The sequence below is a fragment of the Pteropus medius genome, unplaced genomic scaffold (assembly GCF_902729225.1).
Source record: "Pteropus medius unplaced genomic scaffold, Ma_sr-lr_union100, whole genome shotgun sequence".
Lineage (NCBI taxonomy): Eukaryota > Metazoa > Chordata > Mammalia > Chiroptera > Pteropodidae > Pteropus > Pteropus medius.
The window spans coordinates 2024001-2042913 of NW_024344370.1; the positions used below are offsets into that span (position 1 = coordinate 2024001).

Genomic DNA, 18913 nt, shown 5'->3' on the forward strand with positions numbered 1-18913 from the left:
TGATCAAAACTTAAGTAACTTAAGGAACACTTAAGTAACAAATGGAAAAATGTCATCACTTTAAAATGCAAAAGTAGAACATATTAGTGAACTTAGAAACTGGCTGTACTTAGGGGCTCACACGAGATCTCTTGGTAAGCAAAGGGAATAATTCATGCGCAGACAGCCAGGCTTTCTGTTCCAAATCCTAGTCAGTGTTCTCATTTTCCATGTAACGCTAGCAGATCATTGTTTCCTCTCCTATATATAATCTTGACAGATACATCTATTTAAGTCTCTCTATGACATATTTTCCTTTGGAGAATTTGGAAAGTTTTTTTTTAAGGAGCTATAAAAAAAGAAGGCAAGATTTTCAGTAAAGAAAAAAAAACCTTCAGAAAATGTGTAGTCCATTTTTTTTTTTTTTTTTTTTTTTTTTTTTAGAAAATAGAATCAACATCCTATAATTAAGATAAATTTTCTGGTGAGAATGAATATTGCTTCTTAGACTCCTCACTCTGCTACCTGCTCCCCAACCCCACCGAAGCTCTGAGGAATCCAGCCTCAGAGCCCCATAAATGAGTGAGGAAAGGGGAAATTATCCAGTTATATTCCAGTCCATAGTCGTCCTGTAGGAGTTCCTCCTACCTGGTCATCACTTCACTTGCAAACCCCAGCTAGCAATCCCAAGCAAAGGGTCAAAGCAGTCCAATGCCTCTAGGGCTAGTCTAATAAAACCTCTGGGTCAGCAATCGTATAGGTAGTCTCTACACTGGTGGTGGAAACAAACTGATCAACCCAATTCAGACCTAAAGCATTAGAGCTGGTTTAGAACTAGAGAAGGAGAGGGAGAAGAAACAGTAAAGAAAAGTGTATGTCCTGTTTCACAGGCACCCAGTAAAGAATTCTGCCGGAGCTAATGCCCCATGTTCTAGCATTGTATTTCAGCCATACTAAGTGGAAAATCATCTGGTTTATAAATCCATTCATCCAATCAACAAGGACTAAGTGTCCACAGTATTAACACACCAGTCAATATAATAGCAATTTGAGAAGAGTTCCACTATCAGTTCTAAATAATACATTTGTACTTATTTTAGAAACTTTACAACTATAGACATAACACAAAGATTCTCAGCAGCAGAAAGATCATGAAGGGATACGCTTGGAAAGGAATTTGTTTTAGCCTTAGAAATGTACACTGGACCATAAGCTCATAAAAGGCATTTGTTTTCACTCAGCATTTTTGTACCTAAATGTAAACTATTTTGTTTGTAACATAAGCTAAAAGATACTTAAATAAAAGAAGCATTAAGCTTCAGGAACAGCAGCAAAACTAAAACATTTGGCTTTACAAACATCATCCAACAGATCTACCAACATAAGGTTTTATGAAGTTTCCTCGGATGGGAATGTTCCTTCTATCGTGCACAATTATGAAGATATTGGTCCAAAATTCATCTTCTCCATTAAGGTCGGTAAGCCTGTCATAAGGATGGGAAATCAGCAGAAGGGGAAAGGAAAAACGAGGTCAGGAAGAGAAGAAGAAAGTAAAAATAAGTTGAACTATATAAGAGATTCTCAAACTTGAACATGCATTAGAATCACCTGGAGGACTTATTAAAACACACGTCACTGGGCTCCAGCCCCAGAGTTTCTGATTCAGTAAGTCTGAAGTGGGCCTAAAAATGTGCATTTCTAATAAGTTCCAGGTGATGCTGAAGCTGCCCTACTTTGAGAACCACTAAGATAAATCAGCTAAGTAAAGATCTGGGCTTTGTACATAGTTATGTGTCCTGGGTAAGGATAATTGACATATTTTGAAAGAAAATGTTCAACATTAATTAATAGAACATTAATATAATGGTATTACTGTGGGCAAAAGTCTCTGGAATGTAATTAGTATGCCAATTATCCTTGAGGACCACTTCTGTATAAGAAGCTTACCATTTGTATACAAGTATGTGTTTTGTACAGTCATGCTAAATGGTATCTAGAAATATTTTAAAATCAATTTCTATTCTCTATTAGTGTAAGCAATTATCAATCTAAAGATTGTTATCAATTACAGAAATTAATTTGTGACATAAACTTTGGACAGTAAGAATTCATCCACGACCCTGAGTCTATACAATTTTTTTTTGCTACATTTCCTACTGGTCTGTTACATGGTTGCACCTTGCAATTTGGTGACTAAAAAAAAAATCTTTAAGAGTTTTGATTTATGATCCAGATACTGGAATTTATAAAATATGCATGGTATTTGGCAACTACTTCTTTTATGAAACATTTAGTCAACTAGTAGTAACACTAAAATAACATTCATAGAGAGTGTAATAAGTATCAGCCTTTATAACAAGTGCTTTACTTATGTTGACCCATTTAATCCCAGATTATGAGGTTGGTAGGGTTATCATTCTTATGGGTGTTATTTAAAATGTTTTAACAACCAATAGGGCATGAGCACTGACCAATTAGAACAGACTCCCCACCAATGAGAATAGATGCTATAGATGCTAATGATTTGCTGATTATTTTACAAATGACAATTATAGAAGCATAGAGAGGACACGTATCTTGCCCAAACACATTACAGATGGTGGATGCTTTTAACCATCTAAGTCACAAATTACTTACTAGTTAAAGTTGTAGATATTGAGATTTTTCCAAGAGGTGAAACACGAAGACCCAAAATGTGACTGTAAAGTTCTTATGGACGAATCCTACCACTTAACAGTGCCCTTCATCAACACAGGGTATTGGTCACTTTCTTTGCAACGTGCGCATGATGTAGCAAAAACCAGAATGTTTCCTTCTGCACTATGTAGGTGACAACAGGAAGTGTTCCAGTAAGTATGGCATCTGTCATCATTCGCATCCCTCAGTACACCAAAGAAAAGAACCCACTGATGTACCTGACTGGGGTACACACGGATCAGGTAAGGGCACCTGACTTGCCTATAAAAATGAGCACTTTCAGTATGGAAACATATCTGTGAGGTAGGGGCGATCATATCTGACATCTGACAGATGGGAAACCAAGAAGATAACCCCTATGCATCCTGGGTGCTGATTAACTATCAGTTAATTTCATATTAGAAGCAGGATATTGTTAAGAAAACAAATGCCTGAGGCTAGGGACTTACAAATGGCAGAAATTATTCATAAAGCCCCATCTTGGCCCGGTGAAGATCTGACCTTATCAGAGCCCTGTTCACAGAGAAGTTAGTTGACTGGGAAGGGAGAGGTTGAACCCACAGTGGGAGAGAAGCTGGTCTACACCGCTGCGATTAGTAGCTGGTCTTCAAGGCGTCAGCCTGGAATTTCAGCCTATAGAACTCAATCCTGGCAGCTCATTTTAATCACCACAGCTGCTTTTTAAATACGAGATGCCTAGGCCCACCCCAGGCAGTTCAATCGGAATCTCTCTGGCTAAGGCGCCAGCGCTGGTGTTTGTCTTTAAAAGCCCCCTGGTGGTTCTAATGTGCAGCCTGGGTTGAGAAGCACTGCTCTTGTCAAACCCCTGCCATTGGCTCAGCCGTTGTCTAGCGCCTACTTAGCTAGTTCTAATGTGATCCCTGTGTTGTGTGTAGCTGACCACGGGAAATCGAAATCCTAAAATGTTCCACAAAAGACAACCCTGAATTAAATCACTCACAGTCTACTGTGATTGCAAATTTGTCTTCATCACATATGGGCTATATAAGAACCAGTGCCACCCCATCAAGTCATGTCGTGAGCACCTGAATACTTCAAAGCTGACACTAGTTATGACAATAAGTGTGGCTAGGTCAACGCAGTGAAGGAAGCTAACATCCCTCCTCTGCCCCGACATGTGACAATTGGATTTCCTAACAAGTTGAAAGGAATATCATAAACTGTTTTGCTTCCTAAGACTGATTTGATGTTTTTGTTTGTTTGTTTCTTTGTTTTTTAGGCTGGTGACATTAGTTGTAATGCTGAAATAAATCCACTGAAAATAGGAAAAACATCTTCTTCTGTATCTTTCAAGAGTGAAAATTTCCGGCACGTGAAAGATTTGGTGAGGACAGGTTAATGGGGTGACAGTTTCCTTCGGAGATCTTTGTTTGTTTTGGCTGGAAATCAAAATTAATTCTTTTCTCCTGCCACTTCATATCATAGAACTTTCTTATTTTGCCTTTGATGGACAGTACGAATCAGGATTTAGGAACACATGCTCAAATCTGTTATTGGAATTATTTAGACCATTATTATAAAACACATGTTCCAGATTTCATGAAATCAAAAGGACTCCATGTAAAACTACTGTTTTTTGCGCTGTGCATTTTGGAAACACTGTAGAGAACTGTGAGGGAACTGGGCATGTGCTTTGGAGGAGAAGCTCCTTACATCCCTTGCCACATAATCGCTGGTGTCTTATTTAGCTGCTAAAATGCCTCTGGCCACATTTTTCTGTTTCTCAATATTTTATTATCTCTTGCTCAGAGTTATGCCTCCTTCTTTGGGAAAGAGACTTATCTACCATCTAGCATGGCGCTTGGCACATATTAAATATTTAAATAACTAAACATGTAGAAAACAGCAGTCCAATAGTTCTCCCCTGTGAACAACATTGAAATTCTGGTTTTCTCTCATTGAGATTGTTTTAGTTCATGATGGATGGGGAAAATGGGAAAAAAGGAGAACAAAATAATTTCATTTGTTTTTAGTATAATTACAGTATAAATGTAGTTTAAATCTAATAGGTAAAAATATCCAGTAGAAACTTACCTCAGAGTATGCCAAAATATCATTTCTCTCAGCATTCTCCTTATTTTTGTGAAAATGTTTTGACTGTAAAAATGGCAGTTGCTGAGTGGGAATAACATAAAACAAACATGACAACACAAAAAACTACAAAGAACAAACTAAAGTTGTCCGGAAATACAACTGACACTATTTTAGTTTTAATTTTTTTCAATTAGTTGGCATTCGATATTAATAAACATCCTTCTCTATACCTCTCAGCATTAATCTACATATAGATATATGTATACTGTTACATAAATGGACCATGCTACTTTTAATAAGCCAATGTCATAGACTTTTTAAAATAGACTTTATTATTTAGAGCGGTTTTAGGTTCCCAGCAAAATTAAGTGGAAAGTAGAGAAATTTCCCATTTACCTACTTCCCCGACAGAGGCACAACCTCTCCCACTATCAAAATCCCCTCACACTATAGTGGGACATTTGTTTCAATTGATTTACCTACACTGACACATCATAATCACCCGAAGTCCAGAATTCACATTAGGTTCACTCTTAGTGTAGCACATTCTATGGTTGGAGCAAACATACAGTGACATGTATCCACCATTATAGTACCATACACTGCAGTTTCATTTTCCTAAAATGCCTGTGCTCCACCTAGTCGCCCCTCACTCCTTGACCCTCGGCAACCACGGATTCTTTTACTGTCAGGTTTTCTTCATCTACTGGGAACAGAGAGTACTCTCAGACACCTTAGGGTGATTTTTTGGGTAATATTTATTACATCAAAAACATTTTTTTTGCATAAGGAATTCATTTTTGCAACAAATACTGAACGCCTGGTCTATGTGAGGCATGCCCCTGGTGGTCCTCATCCACCAGCTTATACAGCATGAGGAAGAGTCTGCATCCTGTCTTTGCTTGGGACCCAAGTAGAGCCTCACCAGGTTAGGAACTGGTAAATGCTGCCTGTGCCTGCGCTGTCAGCAACCACGGATTCTTTTACTGTCAGGTTTTCTTCATCTAAAGAATGCATCTTTATCATGTTTAATGACTATATTGTACTGCATTTTGTATATGTATATTGAATAATTTACTCACCTAGGACATTGTTGATAAACGGAAGTTACGTAGTTTTTTGTTTTGCTTGTATTTTTCCTGGTCAGAAACAGTCGTGCAGTAAACCAACTGGGTGTACTTTCCCCCGCACATTCGTGACTGTCTCCTGAGGAGCTCCCACACAGATGAGAAATGGCTGGGACAAAGGGGGTCCACTTTTTACATTTTGAGGCACAGTGCCAAAATCTCTTGAACAGTTACAAGTACTAATAGTTCATGAGATTGCCTGTTTCCTTAGATCCTTCCCAGCACTGGGTTTTATCTGTCTTGGTAAAATTTTAGCATTTATTTTTTAAAGCCCACGCTAACCCTCTGTCTTCTTCTACTGTTGATCCCAACCTGAAAGAACTGCAGAACGGCTTCATGCAGTAATGTTACCTGCTGGCTGAAAGACCCTCAGGTGAAAGGAGAGTACTTCCTCAATGTGTCCACCAGAATCTGGAACGGGACTTTTGCAGCAGTAAGTACCAGCTTTATTTATCGGCTTTATCAATAGCAAAAAGAATCATAAGGCTCCATTGTCCAGAATTTCATGGCCTTTGACGAAATCAGTATTCTGGTCAATGTCAGCATAATAATGGGCCCAAATAAACAAGAGCAATTTTGCCCTGGAAAGCAGTGTGCTTCCACTCTTTCCAAAGCTTGCTGAATTTGGCTGTGCCTCAGAATCACCTGGGGTGCTTGTCAAGCATCTGATTCTTAGAGTCCATACCACCCTACTACATCAGAATCTCTGGGAATGGTGTCAAGCAAGATCCCCTCTTCTGTCCTTGGGGTACAAGGGCCAAGTGCTTTGCCTCTCTTCCCACGCTCTTGACTTTTCTGACTTTGTCTCTTTCTCCATGCCCAAAGCCAAATGCACGTGACTGTCTCCTTCTTTGAACTCCCAGCTCCTTGTCTGATGGATCTCAAACCACCAAGTAGATGAATCTAACATAAGGATCCATCTTCCCACATTAGAGCCAGGAAATCACTCTGCTCTCCTGTTTTGCCCCTTCTCTGGCACATGCAATTTTTTTTGTCATTTCAATCTCTTGAAAAGTTTGAAGACAGTGTCAACAGGGTTGGTGTTTTTCCATTTGGCAAGGACAACAGTAGTGATATCTGCTTTCAGCAGAGATTTTGGTAGCCAGAATTTCAGTCTGGAATGAAAAACATTAGGACAGACAGGGCTCCTTACATCTGCCTGCACAGTGGCTGTTTCTTTTACCAATACTGGCTCTGATTGAGGCAGCAAAACAGAAATCAGTCTGAAACCTCTGGGGGCCTTGTGGCTCTTTCTTGGGTTTGTTTTTGTTTTTGTTTGTCGTTATTGTTTTAAATGTATAAATCAGTCTTCTAGGTGCTTACCAACCAGACACTACTCCCTCTTTTCTAACCATTTCATGATCTCTCCATCAAACCCTGTGCCCTGCTATGGAGTTTTGTATAAGATTAGAGAACTAAGCTCCTTCCAAACTTGTTCCTGGAACCAAAATGTGAGGCGTTGAGTTTTCTTGCTTTCTTTTGTTTTGTTTTCTCATTAGTTGCATTTGCTTTCAAGCCTTCGGGGCGCCTAAATCCTGTAAGATGCAAAGCGTGCCCTTAGTTACACCATCATCCCAGCTGCTGGGACGTTCAGTGCTCAGTTTCACCAACTAGTTTTTGGCTCCTTGGATTCAAGGAGCAAATATTTTCATAACGAAATTTGCCAGCTGGGAAGGAAAGCTGACTGTTGCAAATCAAAATGCAATCATGCTGACTCTGTAAAAAAGCATTGAGTTTTTCTTGAGTTTGCTTAAAGCAACATCATTTTAACGGTAAGACTTTTCAAAGTACCTTTCCAAAGGTTTTCAGAAGTAGCAATTTCACTTCTGGGAGCAAAATTATGAAGAAGTGTAATATTTATGCTTTTTCAACATGGTTAAGATGGCTAAACTGAGAAAACCACCATAAGATTTATTGTAGTATATCAAGTCCTGCACACCTTCCTCCTAAGTGAAAGGTCAAACTTTTATCCACACCTTGTTTTCACCTATTTCAATAGCAAAGTGGATGTTCTCAGACCACCTAGCAGATTCAGTCTAAAATATGGATCTCATTTCCTATATTAGAACCCACTGATTTTCTGCCTCTCACTCTCTTTCTGATGCAGTGCAAATCAATTTAACATTTCAAGTAATTTCATCATGAAGTGATTCCTTGAGCCTCCAAAATGATGACATTGTTGGCTGCCATTTGTAAGGAAAAGCGTTGCGGAATGCTAGTTACTTCACTCTCAGATATGCATGGCATACCCATCATAGGTTATTAACCCTGCAGAATATTGTGTACCTGCGCAAAGGACCTGACTTGGGAGGGCAGATATATCAGTTGTAAGGAAATTCTTTCATCTCTAGTCTACTGCAACTATGAAGCCAGCATTCACTTAACTGATTGTTTTTTTTTTTAATATAAACCATTATCAATACTTTTAATGTTCCCTCAATAATATATGTTTAAGAGATCAGGGATCAGGGATAATTTCTGATGCAATTGAGATTCCATATTCCATATTGAGAAAATTAAGAAGAGTAATCAGAGACTGAGCAAATGAGAAAGAAATAAATGGCTCACTTTTTGGATATGCATTCTCTCTTTCTGGCTCCCAGATATAGTTTAGCAAATTACCTCATGGAGTACATTGAATCATATGCCCTAGTAACCAGAAAAACTGAGTCTTAGTAGCCAGAGCATGTGAAGGCAGTTCTCAAATTTGGGTATTGTATTCTATTTAAAAGTAAGCATCAAGCCCAATATTTGCATTATAGAAAAAAGAATATATACATCAATAGTATATCTATTAAAAAATAGGTTATTTTTCTACAATAGACCCAGGAATGCATATAGTTATTTCATATTAGGTTACTAGAAACATCGGCATAAAATATGTCCTTTCTATCTGCCTTCCCCAAATCCAATATTTTTTTTAATAGAAATGCTTAGATCAGGAAATCTGAAATTGGTACTCATGTTATATAGCATGACAAATTGTTCAGGGTGTCTGCTGCTGACATGCATGGCCGAATTCAAGTGCACTTTTAAACAGTACTATTTTACATATATGCACTCATAAAAAAAATTCTCTTCCCTTTTTAATCTGATCTTCCATCCATTATGTGACTTATTCAGGTAAATATATAAAAATCGAGTTTGTAATTTTCCCTCATGGCTCAAACTTCATTAAGTTTTTAAAAATCTGAACTAGGGTCTTTCCTAATTAAAAACTTCATTTCTAAACCCTTGTTTTTCAACCCTCACATTAGAATCACCTAGACAGATATTTTAACCTGCCGATGTCTGAACTCCACCTGTACCCCTCTCCCAGAGATTTGGTTTACTTTGCTATGGCAGAGCCCAGTCATCCACACATTTGAAATCCCCTGCGTACTTGTCGTGTGTGGTCCTGTCACATACCACTGATTTCAGCCCACAGTTCCTTAAGTCTTCAGAGTTGGTATTTGCTCTGTCACCTTCAAGGAAATTAATAAATAATAATCATGCTGAGTTTTATGGATTAACTTCTGCTAGGACAAAATATATTCTTTATTCTTATGTTCCAGTCGACTTTCCAGACCGTACAGCTGACGGCCTCTGCAGAAATCGACACCTACAACCCTCAGATATATGTGATCGAAGAAAACACCGTCACGGTGAGCACATCGCATCCCTCTCCCCGCTGGCAGCAGAGTCTACGACAGACGGTCCATTTCTTAAACTTAGAATAGTGGTACCTCTCACCTACATGTATGCAGAAGTATCTTACTGAAACTCTAAAAACCTCATGTTTATTACGTCAAGCTTTTGGCCAAGGGTGCTTGCTAGTCAAAAAGTTCAGTGATATAGTTGATGGACTTGCTCCCTCCTCCACGCCCCCACCTCATGCTGGCAAAGCTGCATCAGAAGTGATGATCCAATGAAAAGCAGAACAGAAGGGGCTCCATCCTGCTTGTGGCTCCCTTCTCCAGACCTAAACCACACCATCAGTTCTTTCTTCCTCCTCATGCTTACACAAAACTGTCTAGATCTTAGGCCACAAAGTCTAAGCCATGCTTATTTGAATCATATACTGTATTTTAGAGTATTTTTTAAAGACTAGTGATGAAATATGCTTAATAAATAGGACATTAGAGCGCTTTTTTAGTAGTATTCCTTATAACTAGACACTGACACTATATGAAATGTCCATTCATTAGGTCTAACAGACTAGAAAACTACAAACGATCCCTTTGATTAAAAAAGATTTTGCAAAAGAATGAAATTTCAGAGAAAACAAAGGCTCACTTGTTCCCAAAGCTGGCACAGGACAACTTTACTTTGCACTGAAACTCTTGGAATACGCCATATTTAGATATAGTGGGATTTCCTTGCCCAGCTAATCTGCGGGCAGAGCCCTGAGCATTTTCCTCCCAAAGCTTTTGTTAGAAATTGGAAAGCAGTTCAAGACTCTTCTCCCACAGCCAGCTTAGCAGTTGGCCTCAGTCCACTGTTGCAGCCTATGAACTTGGTTAAAAATTCAATGGCCTTGTGAACTCTGGACCTTTCCCAATGCCTGAGTAGAGCTCACAGCACTGTTAGCCACTCTTGTCCCAAGAAAAATGATTCCACACAATAGAGGATGCTTCTCTGCCTCTGGCTTAAACCCTCTGCAAAGACCCACACTCTCTCTTCCGAGGCTGGGTGTGGAAAATCAGAAATACAGCCAAAGGAAATGTGGTCTTCAAATTCAGAGTGCTATGAACTTAGCCTTGCAGAAAAGTACTATAGGTATTGCAAAAGTCCATTTTAGAAAAATGTAGTGTTCAGACAATGCCTGAACCTCTTCTGAAGTTTTTGTTTCTTCAGAAAGCAGTATTCGATATATTAATTGAAAATTCGAATTAACAATTTTAATGAACCTTTAGGAAATTTCTCTTTTTCTGGTTTTCTCTGAGCCATATTGATAAATATCAGGCCAACTACTACTCTATTGTGTCTATGAAAATATTTTTGGACTCCAAATAAAAATTAAATAATTTTTTGAATGATATTTGGAATCCAAATAATAAATGGACATATCCCTACACGTAAATAAGTGATTCTTAAATTTATTTGAATCCCAGGCCCATTTAAAAATCTGATACAGAAATGTCATACTCATAGATCCTTATGGATCCATGGACCCCAGATGAGGAAGTTCTGGAATGGGGAGAAGGAGAGCTATGGCTGCCATTAATCAGCAAACTATATGAATTTATGCTTTATTCTTAAGCTTATAAAGCCTTATTTTAGCCTTTGAAGACATATAGTCACCAAAAGGCCATATTTAAATTTAGCCGAACTCATAATTCTATGATGAAAAGCAGCTCGCCTGCCACTGTCAGTGTTAAATCGAGTAAATAAATTAGGTTTTGTCCCCTTGTTTTGCTCTGAAATGCAATTCTTTAAGAATATATTTTGTGGAGGAAATGGTTGTGATTCTTCCTACGACATACACACACACACAAACGGTTGTACTGTTAAAACTCATAGGGCAGCCATTCCATTACAAAGTCACAAACCTGCCAGGAAGTGGACATAAAGAATCATAGGTAGCCCCAAGGGCAATTTTATTGCTAAAATGGTCGATTTGAGCCCTAGGACTTTTCTGCAATACATATCAAGTAATCTTGACTGGAAGTTAAGAGAAATCAACATTTTAAGATCCCAGTACAAAGTTGTTGTTGCTCAATCACAAGGGATTTGGCTTGTTAATTTGTTTGGCCTTTGTGTCCCCTCCCCAACACTGGATTCCAAATGCTTTCACTTGACAATGAAATTGTATGCAAGAAATTAAAATCGCTATTTCATAAATTAATGCATCTGAGATTGTCAGAGACGACATATCTGCTAAATCCTGATGCAGTTAAAGGGAGGAAACTAGAAAACTTATATTCTTTGCCTGTACTCTGCAGGAGTGTTCTCTAGAAATTGTACTGCACAGTGTTTGAGAAACACGATCATGTGCAAGTCACATCACCTTTCGAGGCCATATTTTATACAATTAGAATCTGACTAGGCCATCTCACTTTCTTTGGGTGCTAAATTAGTTAACTCAATTGTTGTATATATACATTTACAGATTCCCATTACGATAATGAAACCCCATGAGAAAGCCGAAGTACCAACCGGAGTTATAGTAGGAAGTGTAATTGCTGGAATCCTTTTGCTATTAGCTCTGGTTGCAATTTTATGGAAGGTAAGAAAAGTTTCATATTTAAAAATTAGGGTTTCCTAAAGACCTCTGTCTTAAATTTCCTGATCAAACAGCAACCTTAAGTTTTATCATAAGAGAAAAGGCAATGCAAGTTTATTAGCAAATTCTCACTCAAGTCCTTGAAAACAATCAGTAAGGCTTTTATCTCTTCAGTCTTGGTCCCTATCCTTCCTCCCCTTCCCGCCCCCTACCTCCAAACTTCCTTTCTTCCAGACCCCAGAATGTTTTATTCAGCTGCAAATAAGTAGACCCTGAAAAACCAAACTTTATGCAGTTCAGTGCAACTCTCTGGGTATTAATTTTCTCACCAAAGGGCTGACACGGGGTCAGTTCCATGGTCTGCATATCCCCCTCTCCAGAGCCCCAGGGATTCCAGGTGCTTTAGGGAAAGTGGGCAGCAAGGTGGGGCGGGGGGGTGGGGGTGGTTAAGGCCCCATACAAAATAAGCCTTAGATAGTAACATTTTTACATCATCATCTTACAGCTTGGCTTCTTCAAAAGAAAATATGAAAAAATGACCAAAAATCCAGATGAGATGGACGAGACCACAGAACTCAATAGCTGAACCACCAGCAATTCTCACTGTAGTGGGACTAGGCGGCATCACAGCTATTTGCTATTTGCATGAATGGATTTTTTTTTAAATCCCAGTGTTTTATAATGTAATAGGTAAATTAGCCTGATATTTTAAGAAAACTGCAGGTCAGTTTGGAAAAAAGAAATTGGGGCGGGAGTGGGGAGATGTAAAAGACTTATTTTATACGGGAAAAGTGATCTTTATGCTGGCTGGTCCAGAGTTTACATTATAACGTGCATTATGTCAGAAAGGTGAAATGCTTCCAAACATGAGATGTCTTAAAGAAAAATATAACCTTTTCATTTTTTGAGGAGGAGGGGAAACCCAATCATGTAAAATAATTGTTTTTAAACAGCAATCAACAATAGTGGAAGTACTTGGTATAGAGATATAATTAATTTGGATATTGATGCTGATAGTGAAAAAAAAAACACAACACAGGTCTTCAACTTATGCTGCTCATCCAAAACTACCACAGAGGATATTTTATGTGACAGTTTTGTCCATCAACTAGGTAAAATTTGCTATTGTCAGCCCACAGCTGCCTCCTCAGAGTCCCTTTCTTGCTATGATGTACTTATCAAAACCTGCCTGAATAACTGGTGGGAGACTAGAGTATGCCTCCTGCAGAGAAAATCTCCATTTAAGTGGGGGGAGGGGGGGGAGTAATTTAGAGGCCAAAGCACAAAATTTTGCTCAAAATCTTTGATGACATTTACAGTAAAATCCTGTTGGCGGGCCAGCCTGTGCCAGAGGAAGCGGCAGGAGGTCTCGTTTCTCCTTGAAGATGCACAGCTGGCTGACCTGACTGGCTGGCTGGCAGGGACCTAGTAAATTTTTGAAAGATGAGTAACTTCTTTGGCATCCTTCCTCCTTCTACACCGAACCACTCTCCTGCCTCCTGTTGCCCTCATCTTCTAGAAGCCTGCCAAAGCCTGCTTCCTCTCCAGTAGTCCAGAGTTACCCACATTCCTTTACCACTTGTCTAAATCTCCCTTTCCCTCAGGGCGGCTGCTCTTCACTAGGTGTGACTATGAAAGCCATCTGTTTAACTTACACACTTGTGTGAATTACTGTGTAACTCCCTTAACTTCAGGAAACTATTTTCATTTATTGCTAAACAAATAAGAAAAACAGGGCCTGGGTGAATTTCTAATTGTTGGCATTTCAGGCAGTGTAAACAAGGTAAAGTAAAAGGTCATCTCAGGAATTTGCAAGAAAGTACAAAGAGACATTGGGAACCACCAAATTCGCAGGTGCATCTCTCTGTGCTTTTCCAGACTTAAAACTTCCAGAATGACTTTCAATTGGGCAAGTTTGCTCACGAGGTAGATTCTTAGGTCCCAAATCTGAGAGTCTTATTTGGTTGGATTGGAATGAGGCCCAGGAATGGTTTACAAGCATCCAATCATTAACATGGGAATGGACCACTGTGAAGAACACCCCCATTTCTCCTTTTGCACTTTCTTTTCTCTTTCTTAGCCCACACAGTTTTTAGGAGGTGGGACCAGGAGAAAGTGCACAGGCAAAAGCAGTGGGGACTATGCTACGTCAGAAATTGCAGAACTAAAGCTTCAGACAAGTCACTCTGCCTCTATAAACTTCGGTGTCCTCATTATAAAATGGGAAGACTGGGTAGGAGCTCAGCAGTGATGCTTTTAGCTTTATAAGTCTAGGATCTGGATTTCTTATAATACAAGTAGACAATCCTCAAAGAATTTGACTTTGAAAAAGAAGTCAGAGGAAAACAGGTATTTGCCATGTGCATCCGGCCCCAACTGCCCTCCTGGCCTCGCCCCTGTGATGGCAGTCCAGAGCAATGTACACAGTTTAATGATTTATTTTGTATTTGACAAAACAAAGAAGCTGCATGGGGGGGGGGAAGGGGCAGGGAAATTAGCCATAAAATGTCAGGGAGTTACAGCAAAAACAGCATGGTATTTTTCTAGTTAGATGTGCTGGAGCCTAATTTTTAGAACAGCTGTGTGGATTCAAATGCTTTAATTCCAATAAAAATTTTATTTGAAGTGTGGAGGAGAAACTAGTCATCAAGTTGATAAAGAATACTTAATAAACCATGTAACTGCTATGTGCGTACATATATACATACATACATATACACACACACACACACACATATACTAGTTCTTCAATGTATATACAAAGAATTGTAGCATGTCAGCCTTTTATCTTACTCAACCACTAAACTGAGGCCACATACAAACAGAGAGCTGGAGGGCTTAGGCAAGCTCGGCTTAGGAAATCTGCCTTGATGGCGCTGTCTCCATGAAGTAGTTGGATTACTAAAAACTAAAAAATTGGCCACTTGTCTCTGCACCATTTTGACACTAAGGTGGGATTTCACAGCCTTGGCACTACTGACATTTGGAGCCAGGTGATTCTTTCTTGTGGGGATTGTCCTGTGCATCGCTGGATGCTTAATAGTACCCCTGGCCTCTACCTATCATATGCCAAGAGCCCCTCTCCCCCTATAATCATGACAATCAAAAATGTCTTCTCAGAGGCAAAATCATCCCATTGAGAACCACTGCACTAAGAGCACACGGCCTAAATACGCAACTTCTGTTATCAGACCGATGGTTCGAGGCAGAGGCTCTGTTTCTCAATAGAGGAGTATTTCTTAAGCACTTTTAAGCAAAGGAGAGTATTCTTCCAAGAAATTAAAGAAAAAAATCAACACTGTTTGAAAATAAGTTATATAGTCCTATTCAGCTATACTTTTGCTTTGAAACCAAGAAGAGTGTGGGGCATATAAGACGCCATCCTAAGGTTCCCATTTCATAAATGTTATCTAGACAAGATGTATAGAATGAGAAAAAACAGAGCTGCTTCACGCATGGCTGCCACACAGGCTTTGTATAGTATGGAGTAAAATAGTTTGTGAAGAAACTACATTGAGATTTGAAATTGTACATTGCTCATTTTAGCAGCAAAATGAAAGCTTCTAACTGGACAGAAATTCTTTCCAGTTTGCAATATTATTTTTATAAAACAGGAGAAGTTCTCTATTAACTGTGAAGAGTATAGAAAACCAATTTATCATAATCACACAAGTGATTATACTAAAAGTTATTACAAAAGGTATAATTTTATAGTATATTTATATATTCTGATATATAGCTATAACCTAATGGAGGAAAATCACATAAATTAAGACATCATTCAACAGAAAGCAAGATTCCTCAAACTGAGCTCCCTGGTCCATCTTTAATATTTCAATTTGCACACAGAAAATAACTGTGTACACAACATTTTAGGACTATGCCCTTCAGGTACAGTAACGCACAGCCATTTTAATTAATTTGAAAGACGAAACATTTAGAGGTAAAAGGTAAACTTGAGGGTAAAGTCTAAATAAATAAAAATGGAAACCACTTCTTTGAACCTTAAAGAATGAAAATGTAGCCATTAAGTAAATATACAAAGATGGTTTCATATGTATCTGATTTATTTTGGCAAATAAAGTTAAAATATAAATGTACATAGTGCACAGCTGTTAGAATTGTATATTTTTTCAAGACAAATTGTCTTGGATATTTTCTTCATATATAATGTACAAATCTTTGTTAAGATGTAATAAGTGTATTGTTTTTAAATAGTTTTTGTCTTTTCTCCCCACCAAAAATGAAAACGAATGTATGCATGTTTGTACACTGAGTTGCACAATTCATTTCTAAGAAACAAAAAAGCAAATTGGAGTAACTAACGTGAATTATATAACAGCTTTTCTCATATAATTGCAAACCACTCTGCATATCACGAGACTGAATATTTTAAAATCATTTTGAAAATAAAGCTATTTACTTTGGATTTAGAACATTACAGCTTATTTTTCTTATGCACTCATTGTGCTTCATAACACATTCAGAACACACCAGTAGGAGAGAGAGGATGTATCTCCAATCTGACTTTACCAGCAGTGACCACAAGGATGTTCTGCAGGAACCTTAAACTGCCTTCAAAGTTTAGCAACTAGGTGTGAAGCCTTGCTCCTCACACTGTGGTCCACAGATAGGCCTTGCTGCATCACTTGGAGCCTGTCCCAAAATGCAGATCTCAGGTGCTACCTGCAACTACTGAATTCAAATAGAAATTTAAAAATGAGATCCCCAAGTAATTCATTTTACGTTAAAGTTTGAGAAGTACTACTCTAAAGCACAACTTTTGAAATAAACGTATGCTTGGAATACAGGAGAGGAAAAAAGTCAGGCAAACTGCTGCAACCTGTAAAAAAACCATCAGCATAGGTGTGTTTGTGTGCATGTGTGTTTAATTGTAGTATCAGGCTGAAGGGCTTAAATATTTTTATTATAAGGATTAAATATGCTAAAATGAATGTGCTGACATTATAAAAGAAGATACATACCAAGCTCACAGACTAGTTATCATTGTATAGATGGCACATTAATATGCAAAGGCTGGGTGGTATGTGCTGCCATTTACACTGAGGCACAGACGGCTCCCACTTCCCTATCAGGTGATCGATCTCTCACATGCCTTCCGCAACTCTGCCCATCTCAATTCCGGTAAACCAAGTCACAAGGGCAGCTTCCTGCACAACCACCATCCATCAGTAAGTGTGTTTGGTATGATCATACATTAAAATACAATTTTGGAGAAAAAGAACACTTGGTTAAGCAGTGCTGCTAAAGACCTATATTAAAGCTACCATTTTGTACCAAGTTGGAAAATAATTTTATATTTACTCATTTCAAAAAAAATAATTCCTTTTACTTATTCTATATCACCTTTTAAAAACTACAAACAGCATTTTAAAAACTTCTCCTTCATTCTATCATAACTCTTTAATATTTTAAACTAATATACCAGTTAAAGAACAAAAATCACCTTATTCAAAATCAGGGACTAATTTTCATCTAAGAACCACCCCAACCTAACTTACTTTAAAAAAAAAATGACTATTAACTAAACCGAATTTTTTGGTTTGGTGCAAAATAAGTTAACAGACTAAAAATCTAAAATGCAGGTTGCTCTTACTATAGCCCTGGCTCTACTGCCCTCTTCTGGGTAAGCTATCTAACTACATCACACAAATCATTACCACATTAGTTACCTACCTGTCACCAAGTTATTACAGTATTACTGAATATATTCCCTATGCTATACATTACGTCACTGTGACTTGTTTATTTTATAACTGGAAGTTTTCGCCTCTTAATTCTCTTGACCTATTTTGCCTGCCCCAACCCCTCTCCTCTCTAGTAACCACTAGTTTTGTTTCTTATATATGAATCTATTTTTTTCCATAAATATATTCCACATATAAGTGAAATCATACAGTATTTGTCTTTCTCTTGGTTATTTCACTTGGCATAAAATCATACATCTGATAAGGGGCTAATATTCAAAATATATAAAAAATTTCCACATCTTAGTGTCAAAAACAAAACCTAATTTAAAAATAGGCAGAAGACTTGAACATTTTTCCAAAGAAGACGTATAGAAGGCCAACAGACACATGAAAAGATGCTTAAATCACTAATCTTTATGGAAATGCAAATCAAAACCACAGTAAGCTATCACCTCACACCTCTCAGATCAGCTGTCATCACAAAGACAAAAAATAACAAGAGTTGATGAGGATGTGGAAAAAAGGGTACCTTCACTCACAGCTGATGGGCAGGTAAAATGGTGCAGCCACTATGGAAAACAGTAGGGAGGTTCTTCAAAAAATTAAGAACAGACCTACCATACAATCCAGCAATTCCACTTCTGGGTATTTATCCAAAGAAAATGAAAACTAATTTAAAGAACTAAATGCACCCCTATGTTCACTGCAGAACTGTTACAATAGACAAGGTGTAGAGGCAACCTAAGTGTCCACTGAGATTTCTTAACATACTCAATGTTTAGTAACTATGTAAGATGTCATAGGATGGGAGGAGGGGAGGGAGTGGAGGAGAAAAGTTGCAACTACCCACTCATTTAGCCAGATATGTCTGTGTATCTATAAACAGCACTATAACTACATGTCACAGGAGTATAATTTGGGGCACAATACTTAACATCAGCAGCACTTCTGAGCACTTTTAAGTGCATGTTCTGGAGATAAACTAATAGATGCAGTACATCACATACCAGTAAGGGCCACAACTAAATATAAAACAGAGCAAGAAAACAGGATTCCAGTTTTAAATAGAGACAGCTGAGGAGGTAACATTTAATTAGGGACTGAAATAAAGGGAGGAAGCAGATTATGGGAATATCTGG

The 18913-nt window shown here is 38.2% G+C and overlaps 1 protein-coding gene across 2 annotated transcripts in view; it reads left to right on the plus strand.

Annotated features, from left to right (window-relative positions):
• ITGA2 (integrin subunit alpha 2) overlaps positions 1-13199 on the plus strand; it is a 79495-nt gene extending 66296 nt beyond the window's left edge. For both annotated transcript variants that reach the window (XM_039869918.1, XM_039869920.1), the window contains exons 24-30: positions 1351-1453; positions 2808-2918; positions 3917-4021; positions 6178-6291; positions 9413-9502; positions 11950-12066; positions 12569-13199. In XM_039869918.1, the coding sequence (XP_039725852.1) occupies positions 1351-1453; positions 2808-2918; positions 3917-4021; positions 6178-6291; positions 9413-9502; positions 11950-12066; positions 12569-12649 (721 nt within the window). In that variant the 3' untranslated portion in view covers positions 12650-13199. The remainder of the gene's footprint in view (positions 1-1350; positions 1454-2807; positions 2919-3916; positions 4022-6177; positions 6292-9412; positions 9503-11949; positions 12067-12568) is intronic.
• The last annotated feature ends 5714 nt before the right edge of the window (positions 13200-18913 follow it).